Source organism: Scyliorhinus canicula, chromosome 19, assembly GCF_902713615.1.
Source record: "Scyliorhinus canicula chromosome 19, sScyCan1.1, whole genome shotgun sequence".
NCBI classification, from domain to species: domain Eukaryota; kingdom Metazoa; phylum Chordata; class Chondrichthyes; order Carcharhiniformes; family Scyliorhinidae; genus Scyliorhinus; species Scyliorhinus canicula.
In genome coordinates, this window is record NC_052164.1 from 36046837 (window position 1) to 36068556 (window position 21720).

Sequence of the window (21720 nt, forward strand, 5' to 3'; positions counted from 1 at the left end):
TATAGATTGTACACATTATAAACAAGTTGCCTCATAAATACAATCAACAAAATATCTGCAACAGAGTAAATTAATATTCTTACTAAATGTGGTATGTTAGCAGTAATTTAAAAATAACTTCACTTCAAACTTAGTGAATGCTAACAATACATTTCAAATACAAAATAATTCCACAAAATCATTATATCATACTGCTAAATAATGCATTATTTCTGTAGCAATACTACAGAAATAAAACACATACTATAGTTGGTACCTACAACATGTGTTACAAATATCCATAATAGTACAATGTCATTTCCATATTAAATAGTACTTGTCAGGTTTTTGTCAATGAAGCAGTAATCCTTGTAACAAATATATTGTTTTGAGTTTGGAAAGGTACAAACTATTAGTACCTTGCATGCTTCATTTTACAAGGTTTTGTACCGTTGCATTTTTTTTTGCATTCCTGTCCTTTCTGTGATTAGCATTATCAAAATGCTATTGGTTAATTCCTATAATTATGTTTTGTAGGTGTTTGTTTAATACAGAATCTGTTATTCTATTATAGCATTACCAACACAATTGTGGGTTTGCAATTTCATCATATAATGCCGTCATGTAGCCTCCCACTAAATTGGCACAAACAAAAATAATTGAAACTATCTGAAATGATTTTTAACCTGTTGTATAAATAAAACATGCATCAACAAACAGTGATATTTGAAATATTTTCCACTCATTGCATGCCCAATGGCTAAAGCCACTTTCCAGAAAGCACTAAGGTATACAGACCACAAATCCCAGATTTTATTCTATTCATGCTGAATTAGTTGATCTAGCCTTGGCAGCACTTGGGGCACCCCATAATCCCTTGGGCTAGCGAAGTGTTCCGGCTCCTGATCGCTATCCATCGACCAGTTCCAGAAAGTGTGTTTGTGGACATTAGATGGGAATAAAATCAGACTCCCTCATCACAAACTGATCTGCTAAAACACTACACTTAGGTTCACATATGAAGGATGTACTTTGGCAAGTTAGTGTAGAGCTGCTGTTTGTAAATAGAGTAAAAGCTAGAAGCTTCAGTAGGCAAAGGGCGGCATGGGGAGGAATCTGGGCGGGATGTGGTCTCAAGTCTAGGAAATGAAAATTCCGAACAGTATGGCTGTCTTGTCCTTACCATTGTGCACTTTATGTCCCAATTGTTAAATATTAGTGTCGATATTATTATGCATCAATGTAACACTCACTGTCGGCAAAGAAAATCTCAACTCTAATCAAAGTGTTCCAAGAAATTAAAAGTAATAATTTATAATATTAAGACTGTAATTCCATCACTGGAATCAGATTATTTATAAATGTTATTTGGAATCTGACATCACCTAAATGCCAAAATGAAATTATTACCTTCTAATTACTCCTGGATATCTCTTTTATCTCTGCAAAAATGTGAAAAACTGCACTAATAATGAATGGTATTTCAAATGAATTATCTTTAATATTATTAGATTAATATCTCCAGGTCTCTGAATTATGTGATACAAAGTCTGTGACCTTTGCACATTATCTGAAACTTCAAGTATTTAATTAGAGGGTCTAACCAGATTAGAGTGATATAAATAAGAACAGAACTATTAAATCTAAACTATGATAACCTTTTACTTAACAGGATAATTGCAGTATACGGTATTTATTTAATTAACCTCCACTTACTGTTGTGGCATTAATTTGTTTTATTAAGACTGATTTTAAGCTCTCAAAGACTGCACTTTGGTGCATTTATTGCTTACTTTCACCAAAAAGAGGTTACCTTTCCTTTTTGGCCATGTCAAAGAAAGTCATGACCACTTTTATAAACTTTGTATATAATAAATAACAAACACCTTACAGAAACTAAAACAAACATTAGATTAAAATTTCCTGACTAAAAAGCTTTAGTCACTCTGATTGGGAAGATTTGACAAGAACAATTCACCAAAACATAGGGTAAAATTATCTTGTTAAATTATGGTAGTGAGATTTTTAAATAATCTTTATATCACTTGTCTCAATATATAGAGAGATGTATTCACTAACCAAATGCATGCTTGACCACAAGCTGCACTGTTTATAATTACTTTTCAGGGGAGACTATGCATTTTAGTCTTTTCCCCCTGAATGCTTTCTTTTTAGTTAATCTGAATTAGTGATCAATGCAATTTAACCAATTCACATGTTAGTAGTTCAAAAGGTAATAATAGAATCATTTATTTTAAGGCTTTTCGATCATTTTGTCCTCTCAGTCTTCTAATCAACACGAGTTTTCACCACTTCATTCTTTTCCCCGCTATTATAGTAGTTGCTTCTGTTTTGATAGTTTTTATCTCCATTAGTTACTAGATCCTGCAGTTCTCTTTCTACTTCAACTTGGTCATCTGGATTGGCATTTGGTGTTTTAGGTAATGTCATTTGGAGGGCACACCACAAAGCAGTCCGGGCTTTCCGTGTAGCTACTGCCATTTCTTTGACAGCAATAGCCAAAGCAAGAACATCTGTACATAAAGAGATACAATCTGAATTAAAGATTTGTTGGTGAGTCTATCTCAACAATGAAACGATTTAGTAGTACACTAGTGGACTGCATTGGTAACAGGTTGCCACATTAAGTGGTAGGATAAACTGATGAGACTTCTCCATGTTCAATCTGTCAAGATGTGTGCAGAGGCCAAGCAGAGGTTGGGCACTTTCCACCATGTAAGCAAAAAATAATTGCTTGATGAATCACCAAGATCTTGAAATTGCATTGTGCAAAGACAAGTATCTAATCTCTGTGCAGCTCTTGATCTCTCTTTCCTTCTTTAAGATGTTCCTTAAAACCTACTCCTTTGACCAAGCTTTTGGTCGTCTATCCTAATATCTCCTTATGTAATTTGATGACAAATTTTGTGAAGTTGACACTCTTGCGATGTTTTACTATGTTAAAGGTGTTTAATACAAACAATTGTTACATAGAAATGTTAAATTCTATGTTAAATGAATGTTAAATTCCTTAGCTTGCCATTTGAGCAAATAGGGCTGGAGATAGCAGGAAGGTTCAGTTGGCAAACCTCCCAACCCAGCAGACCAGTTTCCCATAAATGTCTATTGCATTTTTGCTCTAGGGAGGTGGGAGCAGGGTGGAGTTAGGCACGAGGTAGCAAGAGAGGTTGGCAGATGGCCTGGCTGGCAGGCTAGAATGCCCACTTCCATTTACTGGTATATTAGCCCAGTTTTAATGATTAAATGGCAGGCCTCAAAATTTCACCTCCATCATACTCTGCATATTTCCCATATATCCTCCACAGCCACTCACCCAGTGTCCACTCTGGTCAGACATCAGGAGCCATGGAAATTTAAAAAAATTAAACCTCTTAACAGAACTCTCTAGGCACTCTTGACATGGTTGATGGCTCCTTGGCCCTATGATGGACCACGAATGTCAAAGGAAGCTGTCATAGCAGGCATCTCCTGCATTCGTGCAGGAGGCCCCCCAAACTGCCTGTGTCCTTGGACACCTAGAGGTCAAATATTGTGGCTATCAAAAGGCAAACAGGAAGCAGCAAGCCACAAGCCTGCCTCCACCTCAACTGATTGTGCAGAGAACACCAAATAGCAGCATCTGTCGGCACATTCATTTCAGAGTTTGATTATGTATTTTGTTGTCATTTTATTTGTAATGAATTCTGACTGCTGCACCAGATTCTCTCAGTTGTTTACACACTACTGGACCATTCACTGATGGATGGGCCACACAAAGGGTTTGCTTGGAAGCAGCACCCAGAATGAGGTCAGTCCATTTTCCATGCTGTGCCCTCATGTGAATATGGGTCCAGAGATAGGATAAGGGTATTCAAGGAGGAAACATGATTATAGGTGGAAATCATTTTATTGAATGGGTGTGGAAGGAAGGCTTATAAAAAATCGGTATGAATTGCGAGCCTCCCTTGTATCTCACTGCACCTTGCCTGCACTCCATCATCTTCATTGTCTTGTCTCTGGTTATCGTCCCCTTTCATATCCTCATCCTTGGAGGAAACATCGCTCTCCATTTTGTCCTTATTGATCAATGCTTCTCACCTCTGTAGTGCACAGCGTACCATAAATAGATAAGAGACCCTTGCTGGGTATATTAAAGTGTTGACAGATTGGAACCACAGCTTCAGAAGTCCAGTGGTCTGTTCGATGATTGCTCAATTTGCTCCAAAAGCATTTGATGTATTTCTCCTCTGTACCTGCGCTTGGGTCCACAGAAGCATCCATAGCCATCTCTTCAGCAGATAGCCCAAATCACCCACTTGAAGGCAGGAGTGATTTTTTTAGGGAGCTCTAGAGAGTTGAGACGCCTGGGACTGCCTTCGTATTTGCCACAGTCCTGACAGCTTCCAGGGACTCTTTCAGGGATCCATTTGTGGTAGTCACAGCCCAGTTGTACATTGAGAAAATGTCAGAAGGCCATTGCCTGATCCGAGAGCCTGAAAGCCATATGTGTGCAGTCGATTATACTCTACGTCTGGGGGTATCCAGCGACAGCACTCCATTACTCTGACTTGGTTGGGTGTGAAACTACATTTTGGCTGGTCATCATGTTGATTGAGCTGCAGATGTGAAGATCCCATAGATATCTCCAGAAGATGTTTGGAGTTATCCTGAGGTGTAGCAATTCAGCACAATGGTGACCTTCAATGTTACAGGCAAGAGGTGCTCACAACTTCCCACTGGGCTCAGCTCCCCTCAATCATTGCTCCGGCTCTGATATCCCCTCACTAGATGATCTCAAGGCCTAAGTGAATGAGGCCCACAACAAATTGCTGTACAGTTCTCAGAGCCTTCTACTATTTCAACACTCCCCACCTCTACTCAGCACATAAAAGTGTCAGTCAAGGAGAACATTCAACCAGAATGCTTCTGCTGAGCTGGCCATCCTTAGCTTTGCTGCTGCTGTCCACTCTGTTTCACTCTCCCTACAAAGCCACGCACCTCTCAATATCTGCCGACTACAATCATAATTGACCTTTTGCTGAGCTTCCACCCCTTGTAGCTGGAGAGGCTCTCAATCTATGATGCTCTTGTCTGCCGCTTGTCTGGTCACTCAGCTTTTGACCTCATTGAAGCCTTGGTCCAAACATGAACAAAAAAGCTGAATGCCAGAGGTGAAGTCAGAGTGACTGCCCTAGACAACAAGGCAGCATTTGATCGAGTATGGCATCAAGGAGCCCTAGCAAAACTGGAATCAGGCGGAAAACCCCCACTGGTCGAATCATACCTGGCACAAAGGAAGATGGTTGGCAGTCAAAGTTCCAGGACATCACTTAAGGTGTTCCTCGGGGTAGTGTCCTAGGTCCAGCCATCTTCAGCTGCTTCATCAATTACCTTCATTCCCTCATAAGGTCAGATGTGGGGATGTTTGCTGTGACTGCACAATATTCAGCACCATTTACGACCCCTCAGAAACTGAAATAGTCGACTTCCGGTTGCGGCCATGAAGTAGTAGGAGGTTGCTTATTTGGTAGCTCCCGCTCGTGATGGACTTTTGGGACCTTGTCTCCTGACTTTTGTGGGATTTGATCGGTACAATTGGAGGCGGGTGAAGCAGAGAGGAGGAACCCCCCCCCCCCCCAGTTTGTGGAGACATGGACCAGAAGTGGCCTGAAAAGAAGAAATTGCCGGGCAAAGAAGAAGGGTTTGGAACCTACAGCACAGGAGAACGTGGCGGAGGTACAGGAGCTGGGATTGGCGGCCCAATGGTCAACAGAGCAGCTGGTGAAATTTATACAGGAGAGTTTCGCCAAGCAAAAGCAGGAATGTTTAGACCTGATTAAGACAGGGATTGATCGGGTGGAACAACAACTGGAAGCCCAGGGACTGGCGATCCAGAAGATGGAAGAGAAGGTGGCTGAACACGAGGACTGCTAACCGCGATGGAGGCGGAGATGGGGCTGATGAGAGACCACCAGAAATGGCTGCAGAAGATGAAGGATCTGGAGAACAGGTCCCACAGGCAGAATCTGAGGATGTTGGCCTCCCGGATGACATCGAGGGATCGGATGCAGGGGCATACGTGGTGCACATGTGTGAAAAGCTGCTGGGCAATCGGGCACTTGCAAGGAAGATATGCCTGAATGAGCCGCTGAAGGCAATGGTGGTGCGAATGAACCGGTTCCTGGATAAAGAACAGATTTTGCGGTGGGCCAAGCAGACACGGAGCTGCAAATAGGATTGTTTGTTGGGGATTGTGATGTTTTGAATATTATGTTTGAGCGGGGGGAGGGGGGGGGGGGGGGGGGGGGGAGAACAATGGGGGGGGGGGGGGTAGGATTTTCGGCGCCATGGGCGGGGGCTACCAGGCTAGCTGGGCATGCTACCTCACGGAAGCGCAGTGGGGGGCGAGCAGGTGATACGTTTGCTCAGGAGGGTTGGGATTATTTTGTTAATGTGGGGGATTGCTCTGCTGACGGGAGGGATTAGAGGTCGAGGATCGTGGGCGCCCTAGGGCTGGCCTGAGAAGGGTTGATTGGTGTGGGGGTGCCACCCGACCAGGCTGATCACATGGAACGTTAGAGGGCTGAATGGGCCGGTCAAGAGGGCTCGCGTGTTCGCGCATTTGAGGAGGTTGAAGGCGGACGTGGCAATGCTACAAGAGACATACCTGAGGGTTGCGGATCAGACTAGACCAAGGAAGGGGTGGGTTGGGCAAGTATTTCATTCGGGGTTAGACTCTAAGACGGGGGTGAGGGTCGCGATCCTGATCAATAAGTGGGTGTCATTTGAGACAGGGAATATAATTGCAGACTCAGGAGGGTAGGTATATAGAACATACAGTGCAGGAGGCCATTCGGCCCATCGAGTCGGCACCGACCCACTTAAGCCCCCAGCTCCACCCTATCCCCATAACCCCTCCTGAACGCATTTGGATACTAAGGGTAATTTAGCATGGCCAAACCACCTAACCTGCGCGGCTTTGGACTGTGGGAGGAAATCAGAGCACCCAGAGGAAACCCACGCAGACACGGGGAGAACGTGCAGACTCTGCACAGACAGTGACCCAGCGGGGAATCGAACCTGGGACCCTGGCGCTGTGAAGCCACAATGCTATCCACTGTGCTACCATGCTGCCCTACCGTGCTTCCCGCTCATGGTGAGCGGGAAGTTGGAGGGGATGCCGGTGGCGTTAGTAAATATTTCTGCACCAAATTGGGACGATGTAAAGTTTATGAGGCGGGTGTTAGGGAATACGGTCATTGATCCGAGGTTGGAACAGTCGAGTCCAAGGGCAGGGAGGGTGCCAGCCGCAGCAAAGGAACTAAAGGGGTTTATGGAGCAGAAGAGCGAAGGAGTTTTCCCACGTACACAAAGTATATTGCCGGATTGATTTTTTATTCTGAACAGGGCTCTACTGGCGGGGGTGGTGGATACTGTGTATTCGGCGATTGCTATGTTGGACCATGCCCCACACTGGATGGATCTACGGGTGAGCAAGAAGGGTGGTCAGCACCTGTAATGGAGATTGGATGTAGGACTGCTAGCGGATGAGGGGTGTGCGAGCGTGTGAGGGAGGCCATCCAGAACTACGTGGAAATAAACGATACGGGGGAAGTCTCAGCAGCAACAGTGTGGGAAGTGTTGAAGGCAGTGGTTAGGAGGGAGCTAATTTCGAAAAAGAGAAGGTGGAGCGAGCAGAGATAGATAGGCTGGTTAGGGAAATACTCCAGGTGGACAGGAGATATTAGGAGACCCCGGAGGCAGGGTTATTGAAGGAGCGGCAGAAGCTACAGATGGAGTTTGGTCTGTTATCTACAGGGAAGACGGTGCAGCAGCTGAGGAAGGAGAGGGGGGTGATATATGAGTATGGGGAGAAGGCCAGCAGGATGCTTGCGCATCAGCTAAGGAAAAGGGAGGCGGCCAGGGAGATAGGAAGAGTGAAGGATGGAGGAGGGAATACGGTCTTCGACCCAGCAGGGGTGAACGGGGTGTTTAAGGAGTTTTATAGTCAGCTGTATGAGTCGGAACGCTCAGCTGGGGTGGAGGGAATGAGGCAATTTTGGAGGGTTTGGAGTTTCCGAAGGTGGAGGGAGGGTTGGTAGAGGAGTTGGGAGCCCCGATCGGGATTGCATAAGTACATAGAACATAGAACAGTACAGCACAGAACAGGCCCTTCGGCCCTCGATGTTGTGCCGACCAATGATCACCCTACTCAAACCCACGTATCCACCCTATACCCGTAACTCAACAACCCCCCCTTAACCTTACTTTTTTAGGACACTACGGGCAATTTAGCATGGCCAATCCACCTAACCTGCACATCTTTGGATTGTGGGAGGAAACCGGAGCACCCGGAGGAAACCCACGCACACACGGGGAGGACGTGCAGACTCCGCACAGACAGTGACCCATAAGACCATAAGACATAGGAGCGGAAGTAAGGCCATTCGGCCCATCGAGTCCACTCCACCATTCAATCATGGTTGATTTCAACTCCATTTACCCGCTCTCTCCCCATAGCCCTTAATTCCTCGAGAAATCAAGAATTTATCAATTTCTGTCTTAAAGACACTCAATGTCCAGGCCTCCACCGCCCTCTGTGGCAATGAATTCCACAGACCTACCACTCTCTGGCTGAAGAAATTTCTCCTCATCTCTGTTCTAAAGTGACTCCCTTTTATTCTAAGGCTGTGCCCCCGCGTCCTAGTCTCCCCTGCTAATGGAAACAACTTCCCTACGTCCATCCTATCCAAGCCATTCATTATCTTGTAAGTTTCTATTAGATCTCCCCTCAACCTCCTAAACTCCAATGAATATAATCCCACGATCCTCAGACGTTCATCGTATGTTAGGCCTACCATTCCTGGGATCATCCGTGTGAATCTCCGCTGGACCCGCTCCAGTGCCAGTATGTCCTTCCTGAGGAGCCGGGAACCGAACCTGGGACCCTGGAGCTGTGAAGCATTTATGCTAACCACCATGCTACCGTGCTGCCCCTATGTAGTAGGGGCTAAGTAATAGTGGGATTGGACGCCATGCAGTCGGGCAAGGCCCCGGGCCCGGAGGGATACCCTGTTGAATTTTATAAGTTTAATGGGATGCTGGGTCTGCTGCTGGTGAGGGCATTTAACGAGGCCAGGGAATGGGGTGTCCTTCCCCCAACAATGTCGCAGGTTTCAATATCATTGATCCTGAAGCAGAAGGACCCAGACCTACACGGGTCATACAGGCCAATCTCCCTACAGAATGTTGATGCCAAACTGCTGGCTAAAATCTTGGCCTCAAGGATAGAAGATTGTGTCCCGGAGATGATAGGGGAAGACCAGCCCGGGTTTGTTAAAGGCAGGCAGTTAACGGGCAACGTTAGAAGGCTCTTAAATGTAATCATGTTGCCCTCCGAGGGGAGGGAGATCGAGGTAGGGCCGCGGTGGACGCGGAAAAGGCCTTTGACCGGATGGAGTGGAATTATTTGTGGGAGGTGTTGGGACTGTTCGGGTTTAGGTAGGGCCTTATTGACTGGGTTTGGTTGCTGTACCAGGCACCGGTGGCGAGCGTACGGACGAATCGGCTGACTCCGGACTACTTTAAACTGCACCGGGGGACAAGGCAAGGATGTCCTCTCTCCCCACTATTGTTTGCTTTGGCCATCAAGCCACTGACAATGGCGCAAAGAGCATCAAAGGAATGGAAGGGGATAGTCCGGGGGTGTGGAACATAGGGTCTCGCAATACACTTGACAACCTGCTCCTATATATTTCCGACCCATTAGGAGGGATGGGGAGATTATGCAGATCTTAGGGGAATTTGGCCGGTTTTCAGGGTACAAATTGAGTATGGGTAAAAAGTGAGGTGTTTGCGATCCAGACACAAGTTTGGGGGCATTGGTAAAGGCTCCTCTGCTGTTCTCGCCGGCCGGGTACTCCACAAGCCCAGTGGTAATGGCGACCCTGAGAGTCTGGGGGCAGTGCAGGAAGCATACGAGACTGGAGGGAGGGCAACACGGTGGCGCAGTGGGTTAGCCCTGTTGCCTCACGGTGCAGAGGTCCCAGGTTCGATCCCAGCTCTGGATCACTGTCCGTGTGGAGTTTGCACATTCTTCCCGTGTTTGCGTAGGTTTCGCCCCCACATCCCAAAAGATGTGCAGGCTAGGTGGATTGGCCATGCTAAATTGCCCCTGAATTGGAAAAAAATAATTGGGTACTCTAAATTTATTTTTTTAAAAGATGGGAGGTTTCGGAGATGGTAGAGAGCAGAGATTGAGAGGATGGGAGATCTACTTATTGATGGGAGCTTTCCCTGTTTGGAGGAGAAGTTCGAATTGCCGGGAGGGAATGGGTTTCGATATCTGCAGATAAGGGATTTTATGCGAAGGCAGGTTTCGACCTTTCCGCTCCTACTGCCACAGGGGATACAGGGTAGGGTAGTTTCTAAAACGGGGTGGGGGAGGGGAAGGTTTTGGATATCTACAAAGAGCTTATGGAGTGGGAGGAAACCCAGATAGATGGGCCAACGGGTAGATGGGAAGATGACCTTGGCCGGGGGGGGGGGGGGGGGGGGGGGGGGGGAGAGAGATGGGGAGAAGGTAGAGGCTGGTCTGCAGGTGGATGCTTTGAGCAAAGTCAACAAGTCCTCATCGTGTGCCAGGCTCAGCCTGATACAATTCAAGGTGGTTCACTGGGCACACATGACAGTGGCCCGGATGAGCAGGTTTTTCGGGATAGAGGACAAGTGTGTGAGGTGTGAAGCCAGCAAACCATGTCCATATGTTTTGGGCATGCCCAAAGCTTAGTGAATACTGGCAGGGATTTGCGGTTGTCATGTCCATGGAAATTAAAACAAGGGTGGCTCCGGGTTCAGAGGTGGCAATTTTTGGAGTGTCAGAAGATCCGGAAGTCCAGGGGGCGAGAGAGGTTGATGTTTTGGCCTTTGCCTCCTTGGTAGCCCGGAGACGGATAATGTTAGCATGGAGGGACTCAAAGCCCCCAAAATCAGAGGTTTGGGTTTGCGACATGGCTGCGTTTTAAGAAAATTAAGGTCGCCATGAGTGGGTCAACGTTGGGTTCGTCCGGAGGTGGCAGCCGTTTATCGACTTCTTCGCGGAAAGCTAAACTGTCAGCAGAGGCAATAAGGGGGGTGGGGGGGAGAGTTAGGCTACTTTGTGTTTAGGGTAGGCGGGATTCGTGAGAGATGGAGAGATGTATTTTGCACTAAGTTTATATTTGTATTGTTTATTATTATAAAATTATAAATGCCTTAATAAAATGTTTTTTTTTAAAAAGTAGTTAAAATGCGGCACGACCTGGACAATATCCAATCTTGAGCTGGCGAGTGGCAAGTAACATTCGCACCACACAAATGCCAGGCAATGACCATCTCCAACAAGAGAGGAACTAACCATTGTCCCATGGCATTACCAGTGCTGAACCCCCTCACTATTAACATCCTGGGAGTTATCATCGACTAGAAACTGCTAGTCATATAAATTTACTTGCTACCAAAGCAGGTCAAAGGCTAGGAATCCCGTAGCAAGTAACTCATCTCTTGACTATCCAAAGCCTGTCCACCATCTACAAAGCTCAAGTCAGGAGCGTGATGGAATACTCTCCACTTCCTAGATGAGTGCAGCTCCAATAATGCTCAAGAATCTAGACACCATCCAGGACAAAGCAGCCTGCTTGATTGTTAACCCCTCCACAAATATTCAATCCCTCCATCACCCAAAACATATTTGCAGTTGTGTCTACCATCTACAAAATGCAGTGCAGGAACTCACCAAGTTCCTTGGGCAGCACCTTCCAAACCCACGAGCTGTCATCTAGAAGAGTAAGAGCAGCATATACCTGGGAATACCACTACCTGGAGACTCCCCTCCAAGTTACACCATCCTGACTGGGAAATATATATCACTGTCCCTTCACTGTCAGTGGGTCAAAATCCTGTAATTCCCTTCCTAACAGAACTGTGGATGTACCTACACCCCAGTGACTGCAGCAGTTCACCACCACCTTCTGAAAAGCAACTAGGGATGGACAATAAATACTGGTCTAGCCAGCAACACCCAGATCCCATAAATGAATTTTTTTAAAAAGGTAAGATAAACAGGAAATTAAGCATGATGATAAACAGGCAATTAATTGGAATTTTACCAACATTGTCCATTAAGTCTTTTTTGATCATTTACAGGACGTGGGAAGTTGCCCTTCAGAAAGTGGTGGTGAGTTGCGTTCTTGAACTGCTGCGGTCCCAGGGGTGTAGGTGCACCCACAGTGCTGTTAGGGAGGGAGTTCCAGGATTTTGCCCCAGCGACAGTGAAGGAACAACGATATATTTCCAAGTCAGGGTGGTGAGTGACTTGGAGGGGAACCTCCTGGTGATGGTGTTCCCAGATATCTGCTGCTCTTGTCCTTCTAGATGGTAGCTTTCGTGGGTTTGGAAGGTGCTAACTAAGTAACCTTGATGAGTTACTGCAGTGCATCTTGTAGATGATATACACGGCTGCCACTGTTCGTCGGTGGTGAGAGTTTGAATGTTTGTGGAAGGGGGAGCAATCAAGCGGGCTGCTTTGTTCTGGATGGTGTCGAGCTTTGAGTGTTGTTGGGAGCTGCACTCATCCAGGCAAGTGAAGAGTATTCCATCACACTACGGACTTAAGCCTTGGTAGACAGGCTTTGGGGGGACGGGGGGGGGGGGGGGGGGGGGGGGGAGGAGGAGTTAAGTTACACGCCATAGGATTCCTAGCCTTTGACCTGTTCCGGTAGCCACAGTTTAAATATGGCTAGTCCAGTTCAGTTTCTGATCAATGGTAACCCCCAGCATCTTGATTGTGGAAGATTTAGCAATGGTAATGCCATTGACTGTCAAGGGGTGATGGTTAGATCCTCTCCTGTAGGAGATGGTCATTGCCTGGCACTTGTGTGGCGCAAATTTAACTTAGCACTTGTCAGCTCAAACCTTAATATTGTCCAGATCTTGCGGCATTTGGACATGGGCTGCCTCATTATCGAAGGAGTCGATGAACATTGTGCAGTCATCTGCGAACATCCCCACTTCTGACCTTATGATGAAAGTGAGGTCCTTGATGAAGTAGCTGAAGATGTTTGGGCCTAGGACACTACCCTGAGGAACTCCTGCAGTGATGCCCTGGAGCTAAAATGATTGACCTCCAATCACGTCAACCATCTTCCTTTGTGCCAGGTATGACTCCAACCAGTGGACAGTTTTCCCCCTTATACCCAATGACTCCAGTTTAGCTATGTATTATGGACCAGGGCTTATAGAACACCAAAGTATATCATGGAGTTCACCTGACCCACAATTGTTAATAGATTTTGGTTATGGGGAACACAAGGGCCCACTTTACAGGTGTGATGCAACAGAGAACTTAAAGTATTTTTAAACTAAAACAATGTTTACTCTATGAATCCAGTTAACATTTTATGAACACACAGTAAACATTTCATCAACTGCCAACACTGATAACCCCCCAGAAAGGTACAGTACTCTATAGGTAACCCTGAGTAACTTTCCTAACAACATCCATAAGTTAAAAAAACCTTTTTAACAAAGACAGGTTTGCATTCCTTACAGAAATAGGTATTACTTTGAAATCATCAAGTGATCTGGAGACATTCTTTAGATTGCAGAGAGAGATCAATACACATCCGCTTGATTTGAATGCAGCTCCCCAACTGAAAACGAAACTAAAACACAGAGGTAAAACAGCTTCCAACTCAAAACAAAAGTAAAAAGCCAGAGTCACATTCCAGCTCCCACCACACAATGACATCACTGCAGCCATTTGATAAAACACACTTTTTTTAAAGGGACTCTCACATGACATATGGCTCCTTGATGCCGTACACGGTCAAATGCTGCCTTAATGTCAAAGACAGTCACTCTCATCTCACCGTTGGCATTCAGCTCTTTTGTCCATGTTTAAACCAAGGTTGTAATGAGGTCAGGAGCAGAGTGACCCTGGCGGAACCCTAAGTGAGCATCCGTGAGCACGTTATTTCTGAGTAAGTGCCGCTTGATAGCACTGTTGATGACTCCTTCCATCACATGGCTGATGATGGAGAGTAGACTGATAGGGCGGGAATTGGTTGGATTGGATTTGTTCTGTGTTTTGTGTACAGGACACACCTGGGCAATTTTACATATTGCCAGGTAGAGGCCACTTTTGTTGCTTTATTGGAACAGCTTGGCTAGGAGTACAGCAAGTTCCAGAGCTCAAATCTTCAGTTTTATTGCCAGAATATTGTCAGGGCTCCCAGCCGTTGCAGTATCCAGTGCCTTCATCCATTTCTTGATATCACATGGATTGAATCGTATTAGCTGAAGACTGACATCCGTGATGCTGGGAACCTCCGGAGACCACCGAGATGGATCATCCACTCGGCTCTTCTGGCTGAATATTGTTACGAATGCCTCAGCCTTGTCTTCTGCACATATGTGCTAGTCTGCTCCATCTTTTGAGGTTGGGGATATTTGTGGAGCCTCCTTCTTCAGTAAGTTAATTGTCCACCACTATTCATGGCTGGATGTTCAATTCCCGGCTTGATCAGTCTGTGATCCCCGTGTCTGCATGGGTTTCCTCTGGGTGCTCTGGCTTCCTCCCACAAGTCCCGAAAAATGTGCTGTTTGGTAATTTGAACATTCTGAATTCTCCCTCAGTATACCCGAATAGGTGCCGGAATGTGGCGATTAGGGGATTTTCACAGTAACTTCATTGCAGTGTTAATGTAAGCCTACTTGTGACAATAAAGATTATTATTATTATATGTGGCAGCACAGCAGAGCTTAGATCCGATGTGTTTGTTGTGGAATTGCTTAGCTCTGTCCATTACTTGATGCCTGTGCTGTTTGGCACACAAGTATGCCTGGTGTTGCTCTTGGTGTGCTCTCCTGCACTCTTCATGCACCTTCTTGCCGCCTTCAAGAATTGCCTCCTCCTGTCAGCCTGCTGCCTTGTGGCGTGAACACATCAAGCTTCCTCCCACCCCACTACTTCCCAACCTCTCTCCAATGTGCTGGCAAAACCTTGGCCACCATTTATACTTTTTTGGAAGAATGATAAATTTTTTAAGTGCATAAAAAAACAATGGCGACCTCTAATGGATTGAACAAAATGATTTTTATAAAAATATGTTGATAAAGAAACTTCTCAAGATAAGCAGTACCAACCAGCGATTCTATTTATCAGTATTGTAACCAAATCAAGCCTCCTTAAAGTAAGCTAAATAGGCAATACTTGATATCTTTCAAATATATTGTTGCTATACTGATACTGGTTCACCAAAAGAGGCTTTTCCACGTAGAAGTAGTGTAGCCATACACAATTTGTGCAGTGAATAATTGATGTTCACTGTATTGGATTGTCTGTGTCGTCGTAAATTAGTCCGATCTATATGCATGATCAATTGAAAAACACCAAATCCTCATGTCACATAAATTGAGTATATTTAACATGTTACCTCTGTCATCTTGGTATCGTGGTGCTCCCTGCCTTTGTCGATTAGCTGCATTTACTATTTCATCTTTCCTACGAGCTTGTGTAATGTGGATGGCTTCCAGATGTCGATCAAGAGCTGTAGAAATATTAGCATGAAGAGGAGAACTGCGGAGGCGTTCCATTTTTCCAAGCAATGTCACAACCTGTTAATAAAAGATTTATGCATTTCATGCATCTAATAGAGTAGCAAAAAAATGTGCTGTTACTTTATTGATACAGTATTGTAAATGTCTACTTAAGTATAACTATATGTTAATGAGAGTTGTTACAACTTGTACACTTATTTCTGCATACATTTATATAACTACACCTGTCCCATCTCGGAGTAAAATTTATGTGTTTAAGATGATAATGAAAGATGGTAAAATTTAACGTGGGATTTATTTTTTGCATAATAATTTGCAATCATGATGTGATCTAAAAAAAAATGTAGATCTCCTTCTACTGATAAAACATTCAGGTGTTGAAAAAATAAATTTTTGCCAAAACAGAAATGACTAAAAAGTAACAGCAAATAGAGAAAATATATTGATTTCAGTTAAAATGCACATCGAGAGATGGCTTGATAATATCCCAACTTGCAGAACTATGGATAGGACGAGCACTGTGAAATGAATTTATGGAACTTCTCCACATGACTAGCTCTCAATAGCAGCAAGGGTATTTGAAGGAGTACCAAGGTGACAACCAAATCTTGGTTCCCAAATAAAATAAGATTCAATTTATTCATAATAGATTAGTCATTCCTTATCTTATGTCAATTTACCACATTTAAAACCAGGCACATAAATTCGCAGACTACCTTCTGATAGGGTTCCATGGCACACTACAAAGACACTGCACACTTTGAATGGCTTACACTGAAATCCTCACCGCGGCACTCTTGCACAAAATCAAATCAAAAATATGTTCTGTTTATTTGATGTTGTGGAACTAACAGCCCATGTAAATTATCTATCACCGTTTAAATATAGACGAAAATGATGTGTGCAATGCCAATGAAGTCATCGCCTGCTGAATGGGAAGTTGCAAGCTGCCAGAAATTAATGGTTACTATCACTTTCAAAACCATAGCTAGAGCAGGAATGTCAGATAATCCCTTTAAATTGATTTCCAGCATCCTGACAAAGCCTTCTAGACAACCTGAACCTACAAAAACTGTTGCATTGAGTGTTTCATATAATATACAGAATCTCTATAACCTCTCCTGGGTGGCCATGTAAGTGCACTAACTTGCATCTCATCTATTTCTCTGATAAGAAAGTCCTATACCTAATACATGATGCAGTAAAATCACTGTACTGTGAGAATTAGAACATTGTATCTTGTTTTTCAGCAGGGAAACAAACACTGGTTTTCATCCTCGTCATAAGCAGTAACTCATTCATTGGCAGTGATGAAAGGAACAATGAAGATTGGAAAACCCTCCAGGAGGAAGGCGGAAGGCATTAAAACAGAAGGATTTAGTGAACCTACTGTGCATTATTTCACTTGGAAAAGATAGGAAATTACAAATGCTTCCTATTAAGACCAGGAACCTCCAGAGATAGCACAAGAAAATGTTTTGACAAAGTAAGACACTATAATATCACCATTATGTTGTATGAGCATAATTGAATAAAATGTAGGAAAATAGGAATTAGGAGCAGAAGTAGGTCATTCAGTCTCATGAACCTGCTCTGCTGTTCAGTTAGATCATGGCTGATTTACCTTAATAGTCAGTTTCCCGCATTTTTCCCTTATGTCTTTACCATCTAGAAATCCATCAATCTCTGCCTTGAACATAATCAAAGATTGAACCTCAACAGCCCTCTGGGTGGAAAGTTGTAAAGATTTACCATCTTTCGAGTGAAGAAATTCCGACTCATCTTTGTCCTAAATAGCCTACTACTGAGGCTGTGTTCTCTGGTCCTAGACCAGGGGTGTCAAACTCAAATACACCGTGGGCCAAAATTAAAAAATCGGGACAAGTCGAGGGCCGGACTGGTTCAATGTTTTTTTGCAAAACTTATTGAAATGAACTTATTGAACCTGGAACTAATAAAGCTTAGGTTATTGCCTATAAAAACAACATTAAATATTAAATAAATAAAAAAATTAGTTGCATTTATTTCTTATTGCTTTATCTGGAGCTTTTCCAGAGTAATTTCTAATGAAAACATTTTTCCACAGGCCAACACTTTGTGATTCACACTATACCTGAATAAACTCAGGCATCAGCCATATCATACGCCATAGGCGCTTCAATTGCTGGGGCCAGCTTTAATAGTAATTAGATATTATTAGGGCAGCACGGTGGCCTAGTGGTTAGCACAACCGCCTCACGGCGCTGAGGTCCCAGGTTCGATCCCGGCTCTGGGTCACTGTCCGTGTGGAGTTTGAACGTTCTCCCTGTGTCTGCGTGGGTTTCGCCCCCACAACCCAAAAATGTGCAGAGTAGGTGGATTGGCCACGCTAAATTGCCCCTTAATTGGAAAAAATAATTGGCTAATCTAAATTTTTTAAAAAAAGTAATTAGATATTATCTCGCGGGCCAAAGATAATTCCACCGCGGGCCGGATTTGGCCCGCGGGCCTTGAGTTTGACATATATGTCCTAGACTATCACCCCACCACATGGGAAATTTCCTTCTTGGTATAATATTAAAGACCCTCATCAGTCAGTTGCTGTCTCACCAGCATGCATTCAATGTTTAATAGATGTACTACCTATTTATCTACATACATGCTAAAGATCACAATTGGCGAGGTTAGAAAATGAATTTATGTTTAATGTATTTGTATGAAGTTTCCATGTCCATTTAAAAAAATAAATGATTCACAACTCTGTAGAATCAGCAATCAGCAGAGGATAAAGCCTATATCGGCTCACACAGCCAAGTTTATTCAGAAAATCACATCATAGAATGATACAGGACAGAAGGGCATTTGCTTCATAATGCATGTGCTGGCTACCAGTCCCTCTCCTCCACTCTTTCCCCACAGCCATTAAATTTTCACCTTCGGGCGTTCATCTAATTTCCTTTCGAAACTACTTCCATCATCTTTTCAGAGAGTGCATTTCAGATTCCTACTTGCTGTGTAAAAAACCTACAATTTTAAAATATATTACAGTTTGTAGGAAGTAGGAATCTAAAACTTAGGATCAGGAGTAGGCTAGTCTAGAGCAGCACAATGGCACAATGGTTAGCTTTGCTGCCTACGGCACTGAGGACCCGGGTTCGAATCCTGGCCCTGGGTCACTATCCATATGAAGTTTGCATTTTCTCCGTGTTTGCATGGGTTTCACCCCCACAACCCAAAGATGGGCAGGATAGGTGGATTGGCCACGCTAAATTGCCCCTTAATTGGAAAAAATAATTAGGTACTCTAAATTGTAAAAAAGGAGTAGGCTACTCAGCCCTTATAGCCTGCTCCATCATTCAATAAGACTTTGGCTGATCTGATTGAGGTCTCCACTCGTTTGCCACACCCCCATAACCCAGGAACCCTTGTCTAGAAAAAAAAATCAATCTCTGTCATGAATAAGTTCAATGAACCAGCCTCAGTTGCTTTCTGGGAAAAGAAAAATCCCTCTTTGACAGGAAACAATACTCATCTCCATCTTACAGTAGACTTCATATTCTTAAACTGTGACCCGGTTCTGGTCTCTCCCAGTGAAAAAACAAAATAGGAGTAGGCCATTTGGCCCTTCAAGCCATTGCGATCAAGGCCCCTGATATTAGAAGAAAGAACAATACAGCATAGGAAAAGGCTTTTCGGCCCTCCAAGCCTGTACCGGTCATTATACTACCCTTGGCCAAAACCCTCAGCACTTCCTAGTGCCGTATGCCTCTGTACCCATCTTATCCATGTATTTGTCAAGACGGTTTTGTGAAGGGTAGGTCATGCCTCACAAACCTTATTGAGTTTTTTGAGAAGGTGACCAAACAGGTGGATCAGGGTAAAGCAGTTGATGTGGTGTATATGGATTTCAGTAAGGCGTTTGATAAGGTTCCCCACGGTAGGCTATTGCAGAAAATAAGGAAGTATGGGATTGAAGGTGATTTAGCGGTTTGGATCAGTAATTGGCTAGCTGAAAGAAGACAGAGGGTGGTGGTTGATGGCAAATGTTCATCCTGGAGTTCAGTTACTAGTGGTGTACCGCAAGGATCTGTTTTGGGGCCACTGCTGTTTGTCATTTTTATAAATGACCTGGAAGAGGGTGTAGAAGGATGGGTTAGTAAATTTGCAGATGACACGAAGGTCGGTGGAGTTGTGGATAGTGCTGAAGGATGTTATAGGATACAGAGGGACATAGATAAGCTGCAGAGCTGGGCTGAGAGGTGGCAGATGGAGTTTAATGTGGAAAAGTGTGAGGTGGTTCACTTTGGAAGGAGTAACAGGAATACAGAGTACTGGGCTAATGGCAAGATTCTTGGTAGTGTAGATGAATAGAGAGATCTCGGCATCCAGGTACATAAATCCCTGAAAGTTGCCACCCAGGTTAATAGGGCTGTTAAGAAGGCATATGGTGTGCTAGCCTTTATCAGCAGGGGGATTGAATTTCAGAGCCACAAGGTCATGCTGCAGCTGTACATAACTCTGGTGCGGCCGCACCTGGAGTACTGCGTGCAGTTCTGGTCACCACATTATAGGAAGGATGTGGAAGCTTTGGAAAGGGTTCAGAGGAGATTTACTAGGATGTTGCCTGGTATGGAGGGAAGGTCTTACGAGGAAAGGCTCAGGGACTTGAGGTTGTTTTCGTTAGAGAGGAGAAGGCTGAGAGGTGACTTAATAGAGACATATAAGATAGTCAGAGGGTTAGATAGGGTGGACAGTGAGAGTCCTTTTCCTCGGATGGTGATGACCAACACGAGGGGACATAGCTTTAAATTGAGGGGTGATAGATATAGGACAGATGTCAGAGGCAGTTTCTTTACTCAGAGAGTAGTAGCGGTGTGGAACGCCCTGCCTGCAACAGTAGTAGACTCACCAACTTTAAGGGCATTTAAGTGGTCACTGGATAGACATATGGATGAAAATGGAATAGTGTAGGTCAGATAGGCTTCAGATGGTTTCACAGGTCGGCGCAACATCGAGGGCCGAAGGGCCCGTACTGTGCTGTAGTGTTCTATGTTCTATGCCTTTTGAACGCCGTTAATGTATCTGCTTCCACAACCTCCCCTGGCAGCGCGTTCCAGACACTCACCATCCTCTGTGTGAAAACTCTGCCTCGCACATCACCTAAAAGTTGCCCCACGGACCTTAAACCTATGCCTCCTAGTGATTGACCCCTCCACCCTGGGAAAGTGTGTCTGCCCATCCACTCTATCTATGCCTCTCATAATCTTGTAGACCTCTATCAGGTCACCCTCAATCTCCATTGTTCTAATGAAAACAATCCGACTCCATTCAGCCCCTCCGCATATCTAACACCTCCCAGACCAGGCAACATCGTGGTAAACCTCCTCTGCGACCAGAATTGTGCGCAATATTCCAAGTGCAGCTGTACCAAGTTATATACAACTGTAGCATGACTTGCCAGTTTTTATACTCAATGTCCCACTTGTGTTGCCACTTTCAAAGATCTGTGGACCTGTATGCCCAGATATCTGACTTTCCATATTCCGAGGAGTTTTGCCATTTACTGTATACAGTAGTCCCCCTTTATAACGCGGGTGTTGGGGTCCAAGACAGCCACCCGCGTTGTATCCGAGCCGCGGATATCCATGATGGGGCTTTTAAATTTATTTAAAAATCTATGCTAGCGCTTCCCATTGTGAGTCTACGGGGGGGGGGGGGGGGGGCGGGGGGAGAGAGTCAGACCCCCGTAGACTCACAATGGGAAGCGCTAGCATAGATTTTAAAATAAATTTAAAACCCCCATCGTGGATCCAATTAAAATTTCAGCGGCCGGCTCACTTTGATCCGGAGAAGGAAGCTGCTCTCTCACTGAAATCAGCCGGCCGCTGAAATTGACACTGCCCGCTGCTCTCTCCCTCCAATCCAACTTTTAAGTTTTAATGTTTCTGATTGGAGGGAGAGAGCAGCTGGCAGTGTCAATTTCTTTTTTTTTCCTCCGGCTCGCCCCCTCTCCCCCCACATCCTCCAACTAGACCCCTCTCCCCCCACACCCTCCGGCTCGCCCCCTCTCCCCCCCCACACCCTCCGGCTCGGCCCCTCTCCCCCCACACCCTCCGGTTCGCCCCCTCTTCCCCCACATCCTCCAACTAGACCCCTCTCCCCCCA

The 21720-nt window shown here is 44.8% G+C and overlaps 1 protein-coding gene and 1 long non-coding RNA gene across 4 annotated transcripts in view; one reads left to right on the forward strand and one right to left on the reverse strand.

The window, feature by feature from the left end:
* Positions 1–257: 257 nt before the first annotated feature.
* The window catches only part of moto (minamoto), a 122843-nt gene continuing 101380 nt past the window's right edge, over positions 258–21720 (reverse strand). For all 3 annotated transcript variants that reach the window (XM_038778439.1, XM_038778438.1, XM_038778437.1), the window contains 2 exons: positions 15453–15633; positions 258–2513 (listed from right to left, as the gene is read on the reverse strand). In XM_038778439.1, the coding sequence (XP_038634367.1) occupies positions 2269–2513; positions 15453–15633 (426 nt within the window). In that variant the 3' untranslated portion in view covers positions 258–2268. The remainder of the gene's footprint in view (positions 2514–15452; positions 15634–21720) is intronic.
* LOC119953860 overlaps positions 13123–21720 on the forward strand; it is a 41293-nt gene continuing 32695 nt past the window's right edge. Inside the window, exons 1-2 of the long non-coding RNA XR_005458127.1 lie at positions 13123–13173; positions 16827–17062. This is a non-coding gene — a long non-coding RNA (uncharacterized LOC119953860). The remainder of the gene's footprint in view (positions 13174–16826; positions 17063–21720) is intronic.